Source organism: Moschus berezovskii, chromosome 7, assembly GCF_049115385.1.
Source record: "Moschus berezovskii isolate FMDL1 chromosome 7, NW_MosBer_1.0, whole genome shotgun sequence".
NCBI classification, from domain to species: domain Eukaryota; kingdom Metazoa; phylum Chordata; class Mammalia; order Artiodactyla; family Moschidae; genus Moschus; species Moschus berezovskii.
Window position 1 is genome coordinate 81938733 of NC_142466.1, and position 15878 is coordinate 81954610.

General features: G+C 46.1%; 1 protein-coding gene across 5 annotated transcripts in view; it reads left to right on the top strand.

Moving 5' to 3' along the window:
• The window catches only part of PTK2B (protein tyrosine kinase 2 beta), a 149660-nt gene that overhangs the window by 64033 nt on the left and 69749 nt on the right, over positions 1 to 15878 (top strand). For 4 of the 5 annotated variants that reach the window (XM_055427266.2, XM_055427267.2, XM_055427268.2 and 1 more), the window contains exon 2: positions 10363 to 10603. The exons of the other annotated variant lie outside the window; for it this stretch is intronic. In XM_055427266.2, the coding sequence (XP_055283241.1) occupies positions 10400 to 10603 (204 nt within the window). In that variant the 5' untranslated portion in view covers positions 10363 to 10399. The remainder of the gene's footprint in view (positions 1 to 10362; positions 10604 to 15878) is intronic. 5 annotated transcript variants of the gene reach the window in all.

Here is a 15878-nt window from a genome sequence, read left to right on the forward strand (position 1 = left end):
GACTGAGAGACTTCACTTTCATGCATTGGAGAAGGAAATGGCAACCCACTCCAGTGTTCTTGCCTGGAGAATCCCAGGGACGGTGGAGCCTGGTGGGCTGCCGTCTGTGGGGTCTCACAGAGTCGGACACGACTGAAGCAACTTAGCAGCAGCAGCATGTTTTTAAATGGGGTTTATCATTATGGATATTGCCTAGATAGAATTCCCCCTCAGCATTTCCCTGAGCATTTTGTTCTGATTTCACTTTTACTCTATTATAAATATTATAGTTATAAACATTTCTGTGCACGTGATCCTTGCTTTAGATATGTGGGATGTGCATTTCCCAAAGTTGAATGGCCAGGTCAACCTATGTCAGTTACTTGTTTTTGTTTTGTTTTTGTTTTTGAAGTATAGTTGATTCACAATGTTGTATTTGTTTCTGCTATACAACAAAGTGACTCAATTATACATATATGTCTGTGTGTATATTGTGTATTTTTTTCAGATCCTTTTCCATTAGAGATTATTACAGGATATTGAATATAGTTCCTTGTGCTATACATACATAAATCCTTGTTGTTTATTTTATATATATATATAGTATATATATATATATATATATATAGTAGGATTGTTCTGTTAATCCCAAACTCCTGACTTATCCCTCTCTCTCCCCCTTTCCCCTTTGGTAGCCATAAGTTTGTTTTCTACATCTGTGAGTCTGTTTCTGTTTTATAAATAAGTTTATTTGTATTGTTTTTTAGATTGCACATATAAATGATGTCATGTATTTGTCTTTGTCTCACTTGGTATGATAACCTCTAGGTCTATCCATGTTGCTGAAAGTGGCAGTATTTCATTCTTTTTTATGGCTGCATAATATTCCGTTGTATATATGCATCACATCTTCTTTACCCATTCATCTGTCAGTGGACACTTAGGTTGCTTTCACATCTTGGTTTTTGTAAATAATGTTGCTGTGAACACTGGGGCGCATGTGTCTTTTCGAACTATGGTTTTCATCTTTTCTGGATATATACCTGGGAGTGGGATTGCTAGATCATATGGTGGCTTTATTTTTAGTTTTTTAAGGAACCTGCATACTGTTCTCCATAGTGGCTGCACCAATTTACATTCCCACCAACAGTGTAGGAGGGTTCTCTTTTCTCCACATCCTCTCCAGCATATATTATTTTTGATAGACTTTTTGATGCTAGCCATTCTGACCAGTCGGAGAAGGCAATGGCAAGCCACTCCAGTACTCTTGCCTAGAAAATCCCATGGATGGAGGAGCCTGGTGGGCTGTAGTACGTGGGGTCGCTAAGGGTTGGACACGACTGAGCGACTTCACTTTCACTTTTCACTTTCACACATTGGAGAGGGAAATGGCAACCCACTCCAGTGTTCTTGCCTGGAGAATCCCAGGGACAGGGGAGCCTGGTGGACTTCCATCTATGGGGTCACACAGAGTCAGACACGACTGAAGTGACTTAGCGGCAGCAGTAGCAGCAGCAGCAGCATTCTGACCAGTATCAGGTGATGCCTTATTGTAGTTTTAATTTGCATTCTCTGATAATTAGTGATGTTGAGCATCTCTTCATGTTCCTGTTGTCTTCTCTGGAGGAATTTCTGTCTAGGTCTTCTGCCCTTCATCAATTGTTTTCTATTCAACTAGCTTATTCTTCAGGAAGCTGGTTCTGAATCAACTGGTAATTGTACTAGTTTTATTTCAGGTCCGTAAACATAAGATTGTATTATTTTCTCCAGCTATGTTGGCTTGTTCAAAAGGTTTGTAGTGGTGCCTCAGAGTGTTTTTTTATTAGTATTTTTAACTGCTGAAGATTTTCCCCTCTATGTTTAATTTTCCCAAGTCTTTTCACACACAGGTAGCATCCTGTTTACTTGACAGGGCATCTAATTTCACTAAAGTGAAAGGCAATCACTGCAGTGTACCGGGCCACCAGCATGTTTAATGGCTTGGATATCTGTGTACAAAAAGCAAATTTGTAGTATCTACTGAAGTTACAAAGAGCAGCATATTGGGGGCTGTCAGGTGGAGAAGCTTGTTCAGGAGGATGTTTTGGTTGTTTTCAAGTGGTACTAGATGAGAAGACAATATCCGTACTGTCAGACCTGGGTTTGTACTGTCTAGTTGAAAAAAAAAAAAAAACTTGAGTTTTCTTGGTCAATTTTTTTCTGTTTATTAAATGTGTCATCAAAGATAAAATTCTATACACCATGATTATAATATTAATATATCAAAAGGCCAGTATCCCTTTTGGCACTGTAGGGCTGGAAATTGACATTTATGTGTGAGCTTTTGTCTGAGCAGAATTCTGGGGGCCATATCAGAAAAGCAGTGTCCACCTGAGCACAGGAATCACTTGCTGTGTGGAGACAAAGCACAGAGTTGGGGGACTCAAGCTTTGGGCTTTGTTTGTTGGGTTAAAATGAGAAATTCTGAGTTCTGGTCCTGCCTCTGCCATTTAACAACAGTGACCCCGGGCAAGCTACTTGATCACTTTTCCTCATCCTCCAAATGGGAGTGACGTCTGCCTTGGGAGAGAGCAACAAGATAGCAAGTGAGGGTGCAAACACTCCAGAAATGGGTGCACAGTGGGTATTCTGTGTGTATAAAGACCCTCTTTCCTCCCATCGTCTGTTGCACTTTTATATTTTTTAATGTGGATAATTTTCTAAAGTCTTTATTGAATTTGTTACAGCATTGTTCCTGTTTTGTGTTTTGGTTTTTTGGCCGCAAGTCATGTGGGATCTTAGTTCCCCCACCAGGGATTGAACTTGCACCCTTTGCTTTGGAAGGCGAAGTCCCAACCACTGGACTACCAGGGAATTCCCTGTTGTACTTTTTTTAAAACAATGACCTGGATGGGGGAAGTGAGTCCATCTCTTGCATAGCAACCCTGCAACCATTTGAAACCAGCCATCCAGTCCTCACTTCCCAGGACTCTCGTCTCCCTTTAGCCTCAGGGTTGACCTTTCAGGTTCCCAGGGCTCTGAGTGTCCTGGGATGTTCATCTTAGAACACAGCCTATCAAACCTCGGGGCCCTAGACCACCAGTTCCATAGATGAGGTTGTCTCCACGCAGAGCCCCCCCGGGGGGGGGGGCATCACCAACCTTATATTAGGGATTTTTCTAGTAACTCCAACAGTGTTAACTTTTTGGCAGCTATTTCATGGTGACACAGCTTAAACCCCACTTTTTAATCCATGCTGTTGCTCAACCACATCTTCCTCATCCCAGATTGGGGAAGATCTTTTTTCTCTACATGAAGAACTTCACATTTAGCCCATTTCACACTGGTTGCATTCTGTTCCCCTTGGCGTGTCTTCCCGCTCGTGCAGATGTCAGGGGTCCTTCAGCCAGAGTCACAATCTCCCCTAATCCTGTGCTGATCTTGGTGCTTCTTGTCTGACAACCACAAACTCCTTAAAGTCAGGTGCAGCGGTGTGAACAAGGGCCAGTTGGAACTGCCATTGGTCCTCAGGTTAACACAGACATTTGATCAGTTGTTGGGGAAACCATTTGACCAGTTGTGAATTCACCTGCTTGTCATCTGGCCTCCTCATTCACTTCTCAGGAAAATGGGGAAGAGCTCAAAACACCCAATGGAGCATGGATTCATCATAGTGCCGAATTTCCCAGCCCAACAACCAACACTTAAGCACGCACAAAAAGAGAAATGGGATTTGCTGGAGCTGAAAGCTGGGAGAGATGAAAAAGGCTGAGATGGGGACTCATAGTGGAGAAGCTGGAGAATTTAGCTGATGGTTAATGAGGACAGGGTATGGCTTTGAAAACTACAACTTTTAGGAAACTGGAGAGAAACAGAAGTTCCTTGAAAGAAGAAGCGAATCTCAACATTCTGTGCTTCTGGGTCTTCCCTGGTGGTCCAGCGGCTAAGACTCCATGCTCCCAATGCAGGCGGCCAGGGTTTGATCCCTGGTCAGGGAGCTGAGATCCCACATGCCCCAACTAAGGGTTCTCTTGCCCCAACTGAAGTTCCCATATGCTGCAATGAAGGTCGAAGATCCTACCTGCCACAACTAAAATCTGGAGCAGACAAATAGATACAATAATTATATATATTTTTAAAATTCTGTGCTTCCATACACCTTCTAATATGTTGCTATCTTGCAGTACTGGCTGGCCATACCACTTCCAAGAGCAGGCGATATCCAGGGTCAGAGTTGGGCTTGAAGCAAATGCTCTAGTCTCTGCCCCCATCCTACTCCCAGGTCTCTCCCTGATAAAGCCCCACAGTGCTGGAACCAGCGTGAGACACCCTTCTCTCCCCGAGTCTGCCGTCAATGAGGTCACACTGGTAGCTTAAAATCAGAGATGCCAGAAGCATTTACACCAGAGAAATCAGCAAACACTGCAATTGAGCCATCTTTCCTCTGGATTGCTGGTTGTGAAACTCATGTGCATGCTGAGTCACTTAAGCCGTGTCCAACTCTTGCAACCCCATGGACTGTAGCCCGCCAGGCTCCTCTGTCCATGGGATTTCCCGGGCAAGAATACTGGAATGGGTTGCCATTCCCATCTCCAGGAGCTCTTCCTGACCCAAAGATGGAACCTGCATCTCCTGCATTGGCAGGTGGATTCTCTACCACTGAGCGACCCGGGAAGCCCATTGTGAAACTCATACAAAGGCATTATCTGAGCCTCTCCTCCTGCCTCCCATCTCTCGCCTGTACTTCATTGTATGGCCCAAATTCTATTTTCTAAATGAAAATCTGCCTCTCTACGGGGTGGTAGGTTGATACCACCTCATCTCATTTCCCAACAGCCCTTCAGCACCCTCCTGGCCAGCCTTGTATCATGTCACATGATTTTCTGATCTTGCTGTGTCCCCTTTTCCTGAGACCCCAGGGGCCCAGAGGCAAGTCCTCTTCTGTGATCCTCTGACACCTAGTCGAGACCCCATTAGATCCTGTATCACATTGTGGCTGCTTTGCTTAATCCTTTTCCTTCTTATTGGATGAGTCCCTGCTGGATGGGGACCCTCTTCCCTCTTCTGTTTATCTTCTTATCTCTGGATTCTGGCATGCCTCCTGAAACATAGCAAGGCAGAGAAGGAGAGAGAAAAGTGGGGGGAAGGAAGGGGAAGGAGGGGAAGAGAAGAAGAAGAAAAAGAAGGAAGGATAAAAGAAAGGGAGGGAGGGAGGGGGAGAAAAACCGGCCAGCCCAAATCACTCATGAACTGGCCAGTTAGAAGCAAGAGGAGGGGAATTTCATGAAGGGCTGGGGAAACAGGGATGCCCAGAAGTCACCAGGAGGTAACAAGTCTCTGCCCTGCTGTAGGGCTCAGGGCCCTTGAACTAGTGAGAGAACAGAGGTTCTGTGAACAAGAAAGGACAGGTACTGCACCTCAGCCAGCCCCCTCCCGCCCCCTTGAGAGCCAGCCCCAGTCAGGTGACCTCTGGTCACAAAGTGCTGGCAAGAGAATGATCCGGAGTGGGTAATGTGTGCAGAGGTGGCAGGCTGAAAACACGATAGAGTCTCAGTAGAGGTTTTTTGAATGACATTGAATTAGAGCTGGCATTAATCACAACCTTCCTGGGTCCTTCCTTTGCAAGGTGTTGGGGAGGGATGCTTGGAGGGGAGGGGAAGGGATTAAACAAGTGATGGATTGGGCTTCCCCAGGGCAAGCAGAATGCCACCACCCAGTGGGAACTGGGGTTTGAAAGGGATTGGGCTGGGGAGGGGCACTGCATGGAGCCAGTAGGTCTAGGCTTCCCAGAAACACAGGCCTGGCTCCCCAAGACTGCAAGGTCATTGCCAATTCGTTAAGTGGCTGTTCTCAGCAGGCCTCTGCAGAGGAAAGGCATGTGTTCCCCATTTTGTTGATGTGGAAACAGCAAGAGGAAGTGACTCAGAGGCAGAGTGGAAATAAAGTGTGTGTCTCATGACATTCTGGCTTCTGCTGGATGCAGAGGACTGGCCTTTCAACTGTGTCCTGAGGGGTCTCCTTCCATGTACAGAACAGATGATAGCTCTAAGTGTGAGCAGAGGGTTGGAGGTGGAGGTGATCTTTTCAGGTGCCAAGGTAGATGTAGTGGATGGGCACTGGTACTGGAGATAAGAAGGATTGTCACAAACCCCTGAGCCTTGACTTACTGGCTCTGTTTAATCTTTTACAAGTGGACACTGGTATTGGGTTTCTGGTTCTTTCTTCTGCCAAGTCACAGGCATTTTAAAAAATACACGTGCCAGGGAGTCTATCTAAGTAATCTCTGATTTTTCAGAAAATTCTCTAGGATAGGTAATGTTAGCCTCCCATCCCAAGAAAAGAAACTGAGGTCTTGAGAGGTATCCTTGTCCAGGTCACACAGCTGATAAGCAGCAGAGACTGAAGGTCACCACATTGCCTAACTCTGAAATCCCTCGTAACGCCCCAGACTTGTGCAGCATGGCAGCCCCGAGGACATGAGTTTTAAACCAGGTTCAAATGAGTCAGGTGTCTGTGCTCTCTTCCTGATACTGTGCCATCTTCCTGACTAATGGTGCCTTGTCTCTGCTCCCTGAAATCCAGGGCAGAACTTCCAATCCTCAAGACTTTGCCTTTTACCTTTGGAACTCCCAGTGTCACCTTAGGTCTGGTTGCCCAAGAGGCCCAGCTTCAATGTCAGTTGCCAAAGGCTATTACTGTCATCTCATAAATTAATGAACATTGGAAAACCAAACCAAAAAAAAAAAAAAAAGTGGAAAGACAAAGAATGAAAGACTGCTTCTGCGCCTCACATGGAATACATTGAGCTTTATGATGGATTCTCTATAGTGTCCTTATTTTTCTCATTTGGCCAAGGACACAGCAAAATATCACCAAAGACCATCATCCACCTGACAGCTGCTGTTTGGGAAATCTGTCCCATCCCAGCCTGACGTCTCAAGGTACAAGGGCTGGTTGGTGGCAGAGCCGGACACTTGGTTGGCAGGACGTTGATACCATGGGCCCTCTAATCTTTGGCAACTCGGAGGCCTTAATTCTCTGCCCTTACCAGTTGTGTGATCTGGACAAAGTCACCTCACTGGACCTCTCTAACGTTAACTATCCTGCAGACTCTTTCTAGAGAATGAGAGATTGCTTACACAAGCTCCATAACACACAGTATGTGTTCAATAAGATGTAATGTTACCCTGAAACATCTTCAAAAATAAGAGTATATTTTTCTAACAGAAACAGACTCATAGACTTAGAGAATGAACTCATGGTTGCCAGGGAAGAAGATAAGAGGAAGGGATAGTTAGGGAGTTTGGGATGGATGTATACACCCTTCTATGTTGAAAATAGATAGCCAACAAAGACTTACTGTATAGCCTAGGAAACTGTCTGTGCTGTGTGGCAGCCTGAATGGGAGGGGGGTTGGGGAGAGAATGGATACATGTATAGTATGGCTGAGTCCTTTCACTCTCCATCTGAAACGATCACAACATTGCTAATCAGCTATCGTTGTTCAGTTGCTAAGTCACGTCTGACTCTTTTCGACCCCATAGACTAAGTACACCAGGCTTCCCTGTCCTTCACTGTCTGCTGGAGTTTGCTCAAACTCATGTCCATTGAGTTGGTGATAGTATCTAACCATCTCATCAGCTATAATCCAATATAAAATAAAAAGTTAAAAATAAATAAATCTAATTTTCCCCCTGCCCTCTTCGGGCAGGTGAATGTCTCGTGTTCAGGAAGAGTGTCCTGTATTTTTTTCCTGAAGTCTTCAGGGACTCAGAGTCTGTTCAGCTTCCCTCAGTGCCCTTGGCAGGTCTTGTCCAAGACGTTCTTAGAGCCAATCAAAACTTTTCCTGTTTTAATTTGAGCCCATTTCCTTGTGTTTGTTATTCTTTGGCTCTGACTTGGGCAGATCTGGGGGTTGGGAAGCAGCCCGGAGCCCACACTGGCTCACTGCCAGGGTTCTCCCCGGGGTGGTGGGATGGTCTCTGCTCTGCCAGTGCTCACAGGGTCTGGGGCTGGCCGGGACGCAGGGGAAAAGGGTCACCAGGCTGCGGTCCAGGTCTGGACTGGAGGGCAGGGGTTTTGACTCACACATGGAGAGCCAGAGGATTTTGTGATCCTCACAATCCAGAGGCAAGCTGTCAATGAGAGATTCGAGTTATCAGGCAAAGTCTGGAGGAACAGGCAGGTTTTGTTGTCAGGAAGCATGAGCTAGAGTCAGTGGGTCATTCTTCTGTCCTCCACACTGCATGCACTGCCGTACATTGGTAGACTGAAGTCAGCCGTGGTGGGCTGGGAGAGAAGACCATGCATGAGACTGAGGGCTGTTTTCTCTGAGACCCCAGAGGGCGGTAACTGAGGCTGTGATTACAGAACACCTTTCAGTTACTCAGCTTCAGAGAGTTCAGGAGGGACCCTTTTGGCAGTTCACTGCAGATCTGTACTGACAGCTGGTGGTTTCGGATGCCCTTGAGGGAGTTGCCATGTGTCATCAGAGATGTGGGCACCACCTTTCTGGACTGAGGTCTTTTGCCCAGACTCTTAAGTCCCTCCGGGACCTGTCATGACCACATCCTAGCTTGGGAAGGGGTAACACTCTCTAAGCCAGGAGGGTTCAATACTCTTCACAGATTGGGATGTTCCATGCTGGGCTGACACTTTTTATTTTTTCTTGCATGGAGTTTGTGCCAATGTCAGTGGTATCACGGTATAGAGTTTCCCATCTATCCTCTGCCCTCAAACATGCATAGTCACCCTAGTTACCAACACCCCTCACCAGAGTGGTACATTCATTACGTTCTGGTGCATGGTGTATGTTCAATCGCTCAGTCATGTCCAACTCTTTGCAACCCCATGGACTGTAGCCCGCCAGGTTCCTCTGTCCATGGAATTTGCCCATCAAGAATACTGGAGTGGGTTACCATTTCCTTCTCCAGGGGATCTTCCCAACCCAGGGATCGAACCTGCGTCTCCTGCTTGGCAGGCAGTTTATTTACCACTGAGACACCTGGGAAGCCCAGGTCCTTATTAGTTATCTATTTTATATGTAGTAGTATGTATATGTCAGTCCAAATCTCCCAATTTGTGCTCACTTTGGCAGCACATATACAAATCTCCCAGTTTATCCCTCCCCTCCCCTTATTCTCTGCCAACCGGAAGTTTGTTTTTTACATCTGTGACTCTATTTCTGTTTCATGAATAAGTTCACTTGTCACTCCATTCTTCGGCCCCCAACTCCTAGTCTAGGAATGTCCCCCTAAAATCACAGTCTCTTGTTAGAAGGGAGAGATTTCTCTGTAGGAATGGGTTTCAATGAGAACTAAACTTAGTCTAGAACGGAAGTTCCCAACCTAGCCTGAATGTTAGACACATCTTTGGAAACTTAAAAATACCAATGCCAGGCCTCCCCCAGACCACCTCACGGACAATCTCTGGGCATGGGTCTGGATTTAGACTTTCTTAACAGCTTCCCAGGGGATATTAATGCGGAGGCAAGGTTGGCATCTCCAGTCTGTTGTCAGACTTACTTTGCTCCCTTTGGGTATTCCTAAAGCAGGAATAGCTTTAGACCAGTGATAGTAAACCCTACAGAGCTGTTATTGGATTAAGAAGCCAGGGCCAATGTTGGCTGAGATTTGGGGTGAACTGAAGATTCCTAGGATACTTATAGTCCATGTAGATATCAACCAAACTGTCATCAGAACTGGGCTGGGTCTTCTACGGGCCCAGTCGCACCCCCTAACCCCCTCGACACCCCTCCCACAGCAGAGACACCTCTCAGATTGGGATGCCAGGGTGCCATCTGATATGGTGACAGATGCTCTGGGAGATGACTTCCAGTGGGACCGAGGCTGCCAGCCCTGAAACCCAGGCTAGCGGCTGCATGGGTGCAGGCAAAGCCATCAGCCCCCAGCTGGTCCCCTACCTGGACCCTTTCCTGGCTTCCCCATCCCACTGCCCTCCAGGCTACCCATTTTCCACTTCTGTTTCTTCCTGGCTTCTCCCCCCTTGTCTCTGTTTCTCTCCTGCTATTTTCTACTATCTTGTTCTTCACTTTTTCTGCTCAGCTGTGCCTTGGAATCATGCTGGGGCCGCCCCCTCTCACAGCTGCGTTTGCAAAGTGTAGGCCCCTTGCCTAGGAGCCAGTGTGGGAGGAGGAAAGTGATGGGGAGAAGGGGCCCCTCGCAGAGAGCGCCCGCCTGCACGCACCAGGTCCTCTGGCTGGTACCTGGATGTTCATTCAGACTGCTTCTTTGTGCTTCCGCTTCCCCATCCTCCAAGCCGGATGCCTTTAAGGGGCATCATCAAGACTAGGAGGATGTGTGCTTGCTGGGTGCTGCCCCTGGTGGGTGAGGCAGGTGGGCCCACGCCCATCATTTCAGGGCCATCCCTCTGCTGTCTCCGCAGGACTGCGATGTGCTGGTCCTAGCCGCCGTCAGAGAGGATGTCCGGGGTGTCTGAGGCCCTGAGCCGAGTGAAGGTGGGCACATTACGTCGGCCTGAAGGCCCCGCAGAGCCCATGGTGGTGGTGCCAGTAGACGTGGAAAAGGAAGACGTGAGGATCCTCAAGGTCTGCTTCTATAGCAACAGCTTCAACCCTGGGAAGAACTTCAAACTGGTTAAATGCACTGTGCAGACCGAGATCCGGGTGAGTGTGGCGGGCGCCACCTGCTCCATCCATTTGTCTGTCTCTCCCTCACTCTTCCTGGGTGGCTGAGCATCTCTCCTTCAGCCTGACAGCTCTCCTGTATCCACTCCCTGGATGGCGGGGAGGGGTGGGCACCAGAGGGATGCTCTCCCCCTGCAGCTCTGGGCTTCCTCTCCAAGGCTCTGCAGCTCTAGGGGTGGGGGCAGAGTGTGTAGCCTTCCTTCAAACCCTAGGTCATTTTCTCAAGCTTTGATTTATCTCATTTCAACTTGTTCTTTATTTATGACATTTGAGGCTTTGCAAGGGATATATATGCTCCCTCCCCCCTCAAAGAGTTCACACTCTCATGGAATTGGAATACACAAGTGATTGCATTGAACACAGAACGAGAGTGATTTACCTAGACATGCCCTGGATGCTTAGAAAAGGGAGCTGTGGAGACATTTAGAAGATGGTAATAAACTAGAGATGCCCTTGACCAGGTGCCTGGTGGCCAGGCCCTTTCTGACGCTGTACTTCAACTGGTTCATTCTCATCCAGAGTCACAGATTCTGTTTTGCAAATCCAAGTACCCACAGTCACCAGAGCACCTTGACACCAGGAAGCCAACTCACAAATGTATCAAAGCTTGTCATCAGAAGCCGAGCCACAGTACACCGATTAATTTTAAATGCAACATTTATTGAACAATTCCTATATGCATGGGGCTTTCCTGGTGGCTCAGATGGTAAAGAATCCACTTGCAATGCAGGAGACCCAGGTTCAATCCCCAGGTCAGGAAGATCCCCCTGGAGAAGGACATGGCAACCCACTCTAGTATTCTTGCCTGGAGAATCCCATGGACAGAGGAGCCTGGTGGGCTACAGTCCATGGAGTCACAAAGAGTCGGACATAACTAAGCAACTAATACTTTTCTTTCTTTCCTATATATATGCCTAAATCAATCCCTCTACATTACCTGGTTGAACCTTTGAGATAGATACAGCAAGGATATCACTTTCCACTGCTCAGAGTATTCCTTTCTGATGATGTGAAAGTAAGCCAAAGCCAAACTGATTCTCCAGAACTGGCTTTGCTGGGTTTGTCATTTGAACAAAGGAAGCAGGAGGATCTTGGGAGCACTCATCAGATCTGAGAGAGTTGGATGAACCATCTCCAGTCCTGTAATCACCAACCCTGCCATGTCCCAGAAGTCAGCATTTCCCAGATTCGGCAAGCATCTCTTCCAGTCGGCACTGGCAGGAGCCTCTCCACGTCTGTGCATTTGGCTGCCTTCTGTCTGTAACAGCACACGCTGTGCTTCAACACACCGAACCTGATGTAATTGATTAGGTCGCTGTCTTGGCCTGTTGTCACAATTGATTCTGGGTTGGTTCTTCCCTCTGTTTCCTATAACTGATCCGATGAGGGCCCTGTCTGCATCTTATGGTTCCAGATATGTGTGTACAATTGTGTCCCAGGAGTAAGTCCTAGGCACTTTCCTCCAAAAGGATGTTTTCAGATCTCCTTAACTCTCTACTTCTTGAGCCTTCCTTTGGGTATATCATCTCTGCAGATAGCTGATGCCATCTACAATGGGGTTTACTAGTTTAATTTCAGAAGGCAACCCAATGTCCAAGTTTGGAGCACCTCCTTGCCCTTTAGAGCTGAAACCCAAAGAGCATGTGGTTAGACTAATCAGATTAGGATGTGCTCTCTGCTGTGCATGCGTGCTAAGTTGCTCAGTCATGTCCAATTCTTTTCAACCCCATATACTGTAGCCCATGCTCCTCTGGCCATGGGATTTCCCAGGCAGGAATACTTATGTGAATAGCCATCCCCTTCTCTAGGGTACCTTCCCAACCCAGGGATTGAACCCAGCGCTCCTGCATTGCAGGCATATTCTTTACCATCTGAGTCACCAGGGAAGCCCTGGTGGCTGTGGTGTTATGTGGAGGTATGGTGAAAAGGGACCCGAAGGGATTGGTGGACTGGAAGAGGCAGTACTGAAGAGGGCTTTCTAAGAGGAGGACACGGCAAGAACAAAGACAGGGAGGCTGCTGAACAGTGGGTAGTTGGGTTTGGCTGGGGCATGGGTTATATTTAGAAAAGTATTTAGAGTCAAGATCAGAAAGGAAATTTGATGGCGGATAAGGGAGGGCCTAGAATATCAAGCTGAGGAATCTGGGCTCAGACAGGCACTAGAGACACACAGCTTTCAAGACCTCTCAAGAGAGAGGTTTTCCTGGAGCTGTCTGATGTCCTGCTAGGTGCTTAAGGGGAAAAAATACAAAAGCCTACAGAAAGGGCAAGGAGACCCGAGCTTAGAAAGAATGGCTCAGGGACTTCCCTGGTCTCCAGTGATGAAGACTTCACCTTCCAATGAAGGGGGTGCAGGTTCAATCCCTGGTCAAGGAGCTAAGATCCCACATGCTTCATGGCCAAAAAAATAAAACACAATACAAAAGAATAAAACACAAAACAGAAGCACTGTTGTAACACTTTCAATAAAGACTTTAAAAATGATCCACATCAAAAAAATCTTAAGAAAAAATGAAGAATGACTAGTACTTGAAGTATTATCTGGAGAAGTATGAAAACAGAGGTGGAAAAAGAACAAAGAAAGAAGTGATAGCCTCCTAGTTTATATCCCAGCCTTCTGATTTTTCCTGTTTCACATCTGTCCTAGAGGCAACATGTCACCTGCTCATTGAAAACAGCCATGGCTTTAAAACCATCTAGACCCAGAGCTTGATACCACTCTACCCTTACTGGTTGTATGGCCTTAGACCCAACGCTTAGCCAGCCTGGCTCAGTCCCCTCACCTAGGGATTCTGCCTGCCTGTAGCCCCGTTGTTAAGGATCAGAGATGATAGATGAGAAGCATCCAGAATATAGCAGGAGCTCAGTCCTTGGAAGTTATTGACTATGTGGGTATTATGTCTTTACCCTGCTCAAGAATCTCCAAGGGTTTCTAATCACCTGTAGAATAAAATTAAAATCATCTTCTTTTAGTGTTTATCCACTTACCTGTCATATCTTCAAGTAAAGTAAGATGATCAGATTTGTATTTTGAAACAGTTTGTAGTGTCCTGCAAGATGTTAGGAAGTACATTCTGGGGAAGGTTTTTTAATGGTCAAAAGAGTTTGGAGATGCTTGGCTAAATAATTCTGAACCAATTCCTTTGTGACAGGACTTCTTAGAATCTTTAATATGCTGTTCTGCATGGTGGGTTCTAATAAAGAACCAAAGCAGTGATGTTCTCTTAAGTCAGTCATTTCTTATTTGCCTAAGAAACCCTTTTTCATATAAGTTGGACAGCCAGTTCTCTAAGAAATCATTTAGGGATCTGTTTTCCCTCAACTCCGACCAAAGTACAAAAAGTGTAAGAGAAAGGAAAGGCTGGTGAAAGGCAGAGGAATTGGAAAGCCATGGCTGTAGTGTAGGTGGGATATGATGAACTAAGGGAGTAGCATAGGTTACAAAGACAAGTCAACAGATCCATGTGCATCTAAACAGGCAGAGTCAATAGAACTTGATGATTAACTTAATGTAAGGAGGAAGAGAAAGAAAGGAAACAAGATGACTCAAGCTTTTGCTTGGGGAACTGAATGGGCGTTGGTACCGTTCACTGAGATACCAACAGAGAAAGGAAGGGCGTTCTGAGATTTCAGCTTTATGAGTGTTCTATTTGACATCTTTATGAAACACCCTCATAAAGGAGCATGGACTTGGAGCTGAGGAGGGAGAAAGGCCCTAGAGATGAGGATTTAGGAGTCATTATGCAGTCAATATCATATGAATAGTTAGGATCACCCACGGAGAATGAGAAGAGCAAAAGAAAGGTTCTAAGTAGGAAACCTTGGGCAATCAACTTCTAAGGGGCTGATAAAGAAGGGCAAATGAAGGAAAAAAGAAGAATCATCCAGAGGAAGATAAAAAGAACCAAGAGAGCAGGAAGGAGAGACAAAGGCAGAAGAAACTTTGAGGAAAGAGTGGTTAGCTGTGTGAGATTCTCAGAAAGGTCAAGTCAGATAAGGCTAAAAATAGACTCATTGACTTCACCAGCAGGTGCTATAATGCTCTTTTTCTGGTCAATTTCAATGAAAAGATCGGGGAAGAAGCCATTGTGCAGTCAGTTGAAGAGCAGAGACAGTGAATGTTACCATTCCAGAGAGGCTTTGCACATGTAAGGAAGGAAAGAGGAAAAGGCAAGAGGAACAGTGTTACTGGCAAAGGAAGGAACTTTTGCTAAGATCCTGAAGTGACCAATACACCTGTCAGTTTTGAGGCTAAAGGATGTCCAAGGTTGGCTAGTTAAACCATGTTAACAATTTTAACTTTTACCTCATCTTCCATGGAGAGCTACTGATATAGTTTAAATATGTTAGTGACATGAGATTGTGTTTTTAAAAGATCATTTGGGTTACATACAGTGGAAAATAGATTGGAGGGGGCAAGAATGGATGTGAGAAGATATTAGGGGGCTATTGTGATGATCCAGATAAGAGATGATAGTAGTTTAGATTAAGACTGTGGCCATGGAGGTGATGGTGGATCATGATGGTGATGGTAATCTTGACAGGGTGGATGATGCTGGTGGTGGTGATAACGGTGCCGGTGGTAAGGATGGTGATGATGATAATGATGACATTTATGGTGATGGTGATGACCTAGTGATGATGGAGGCAGTAGTAGTGATGATGACGGCGGTGGTGATGGTGAGGATCGATGATGATGACGATAACGTTGATGGTATTGATGGTGGTGGTGGTGATGATGGTGGAGATGATGATAACGTTGATGGTACTGATGGTGGTGGTGGTGATGATGGTGGAGATGATGATAACGTTGATGGTACTGATGGTGGTGGTGGTGATGATGGTGGAGATGATGATAATGTTGATGGTATTGATGGTGGTGGTGATGATGGTGGAGATGATGATAACGTTGATGGTATTGATGGTGGTGGTGATGATGGTGGAGATGATGATAACGTTGATGGTACTGATGGTGGTGGTGATGATGGTGGAGATGATGATAACGTTGATGGTACTGATGGTGGTGGTGATGATGGTGGAGATGATGATAACGTTGATGGTACTGATGGTGATGGTGATGATGGTGGAGATGATGATAACGTTGATGGTACTGAGTGGTGGTGATGATGGTGGAGATGATGATAACGTTGATGGTACTGATGGTGGTGGTGATGATGGTGGAGATGATGATAACGTTGATGGTACTGATGGTGGTGGTGATGATGGTGGAGATGATGATAACGTTGATGGTACT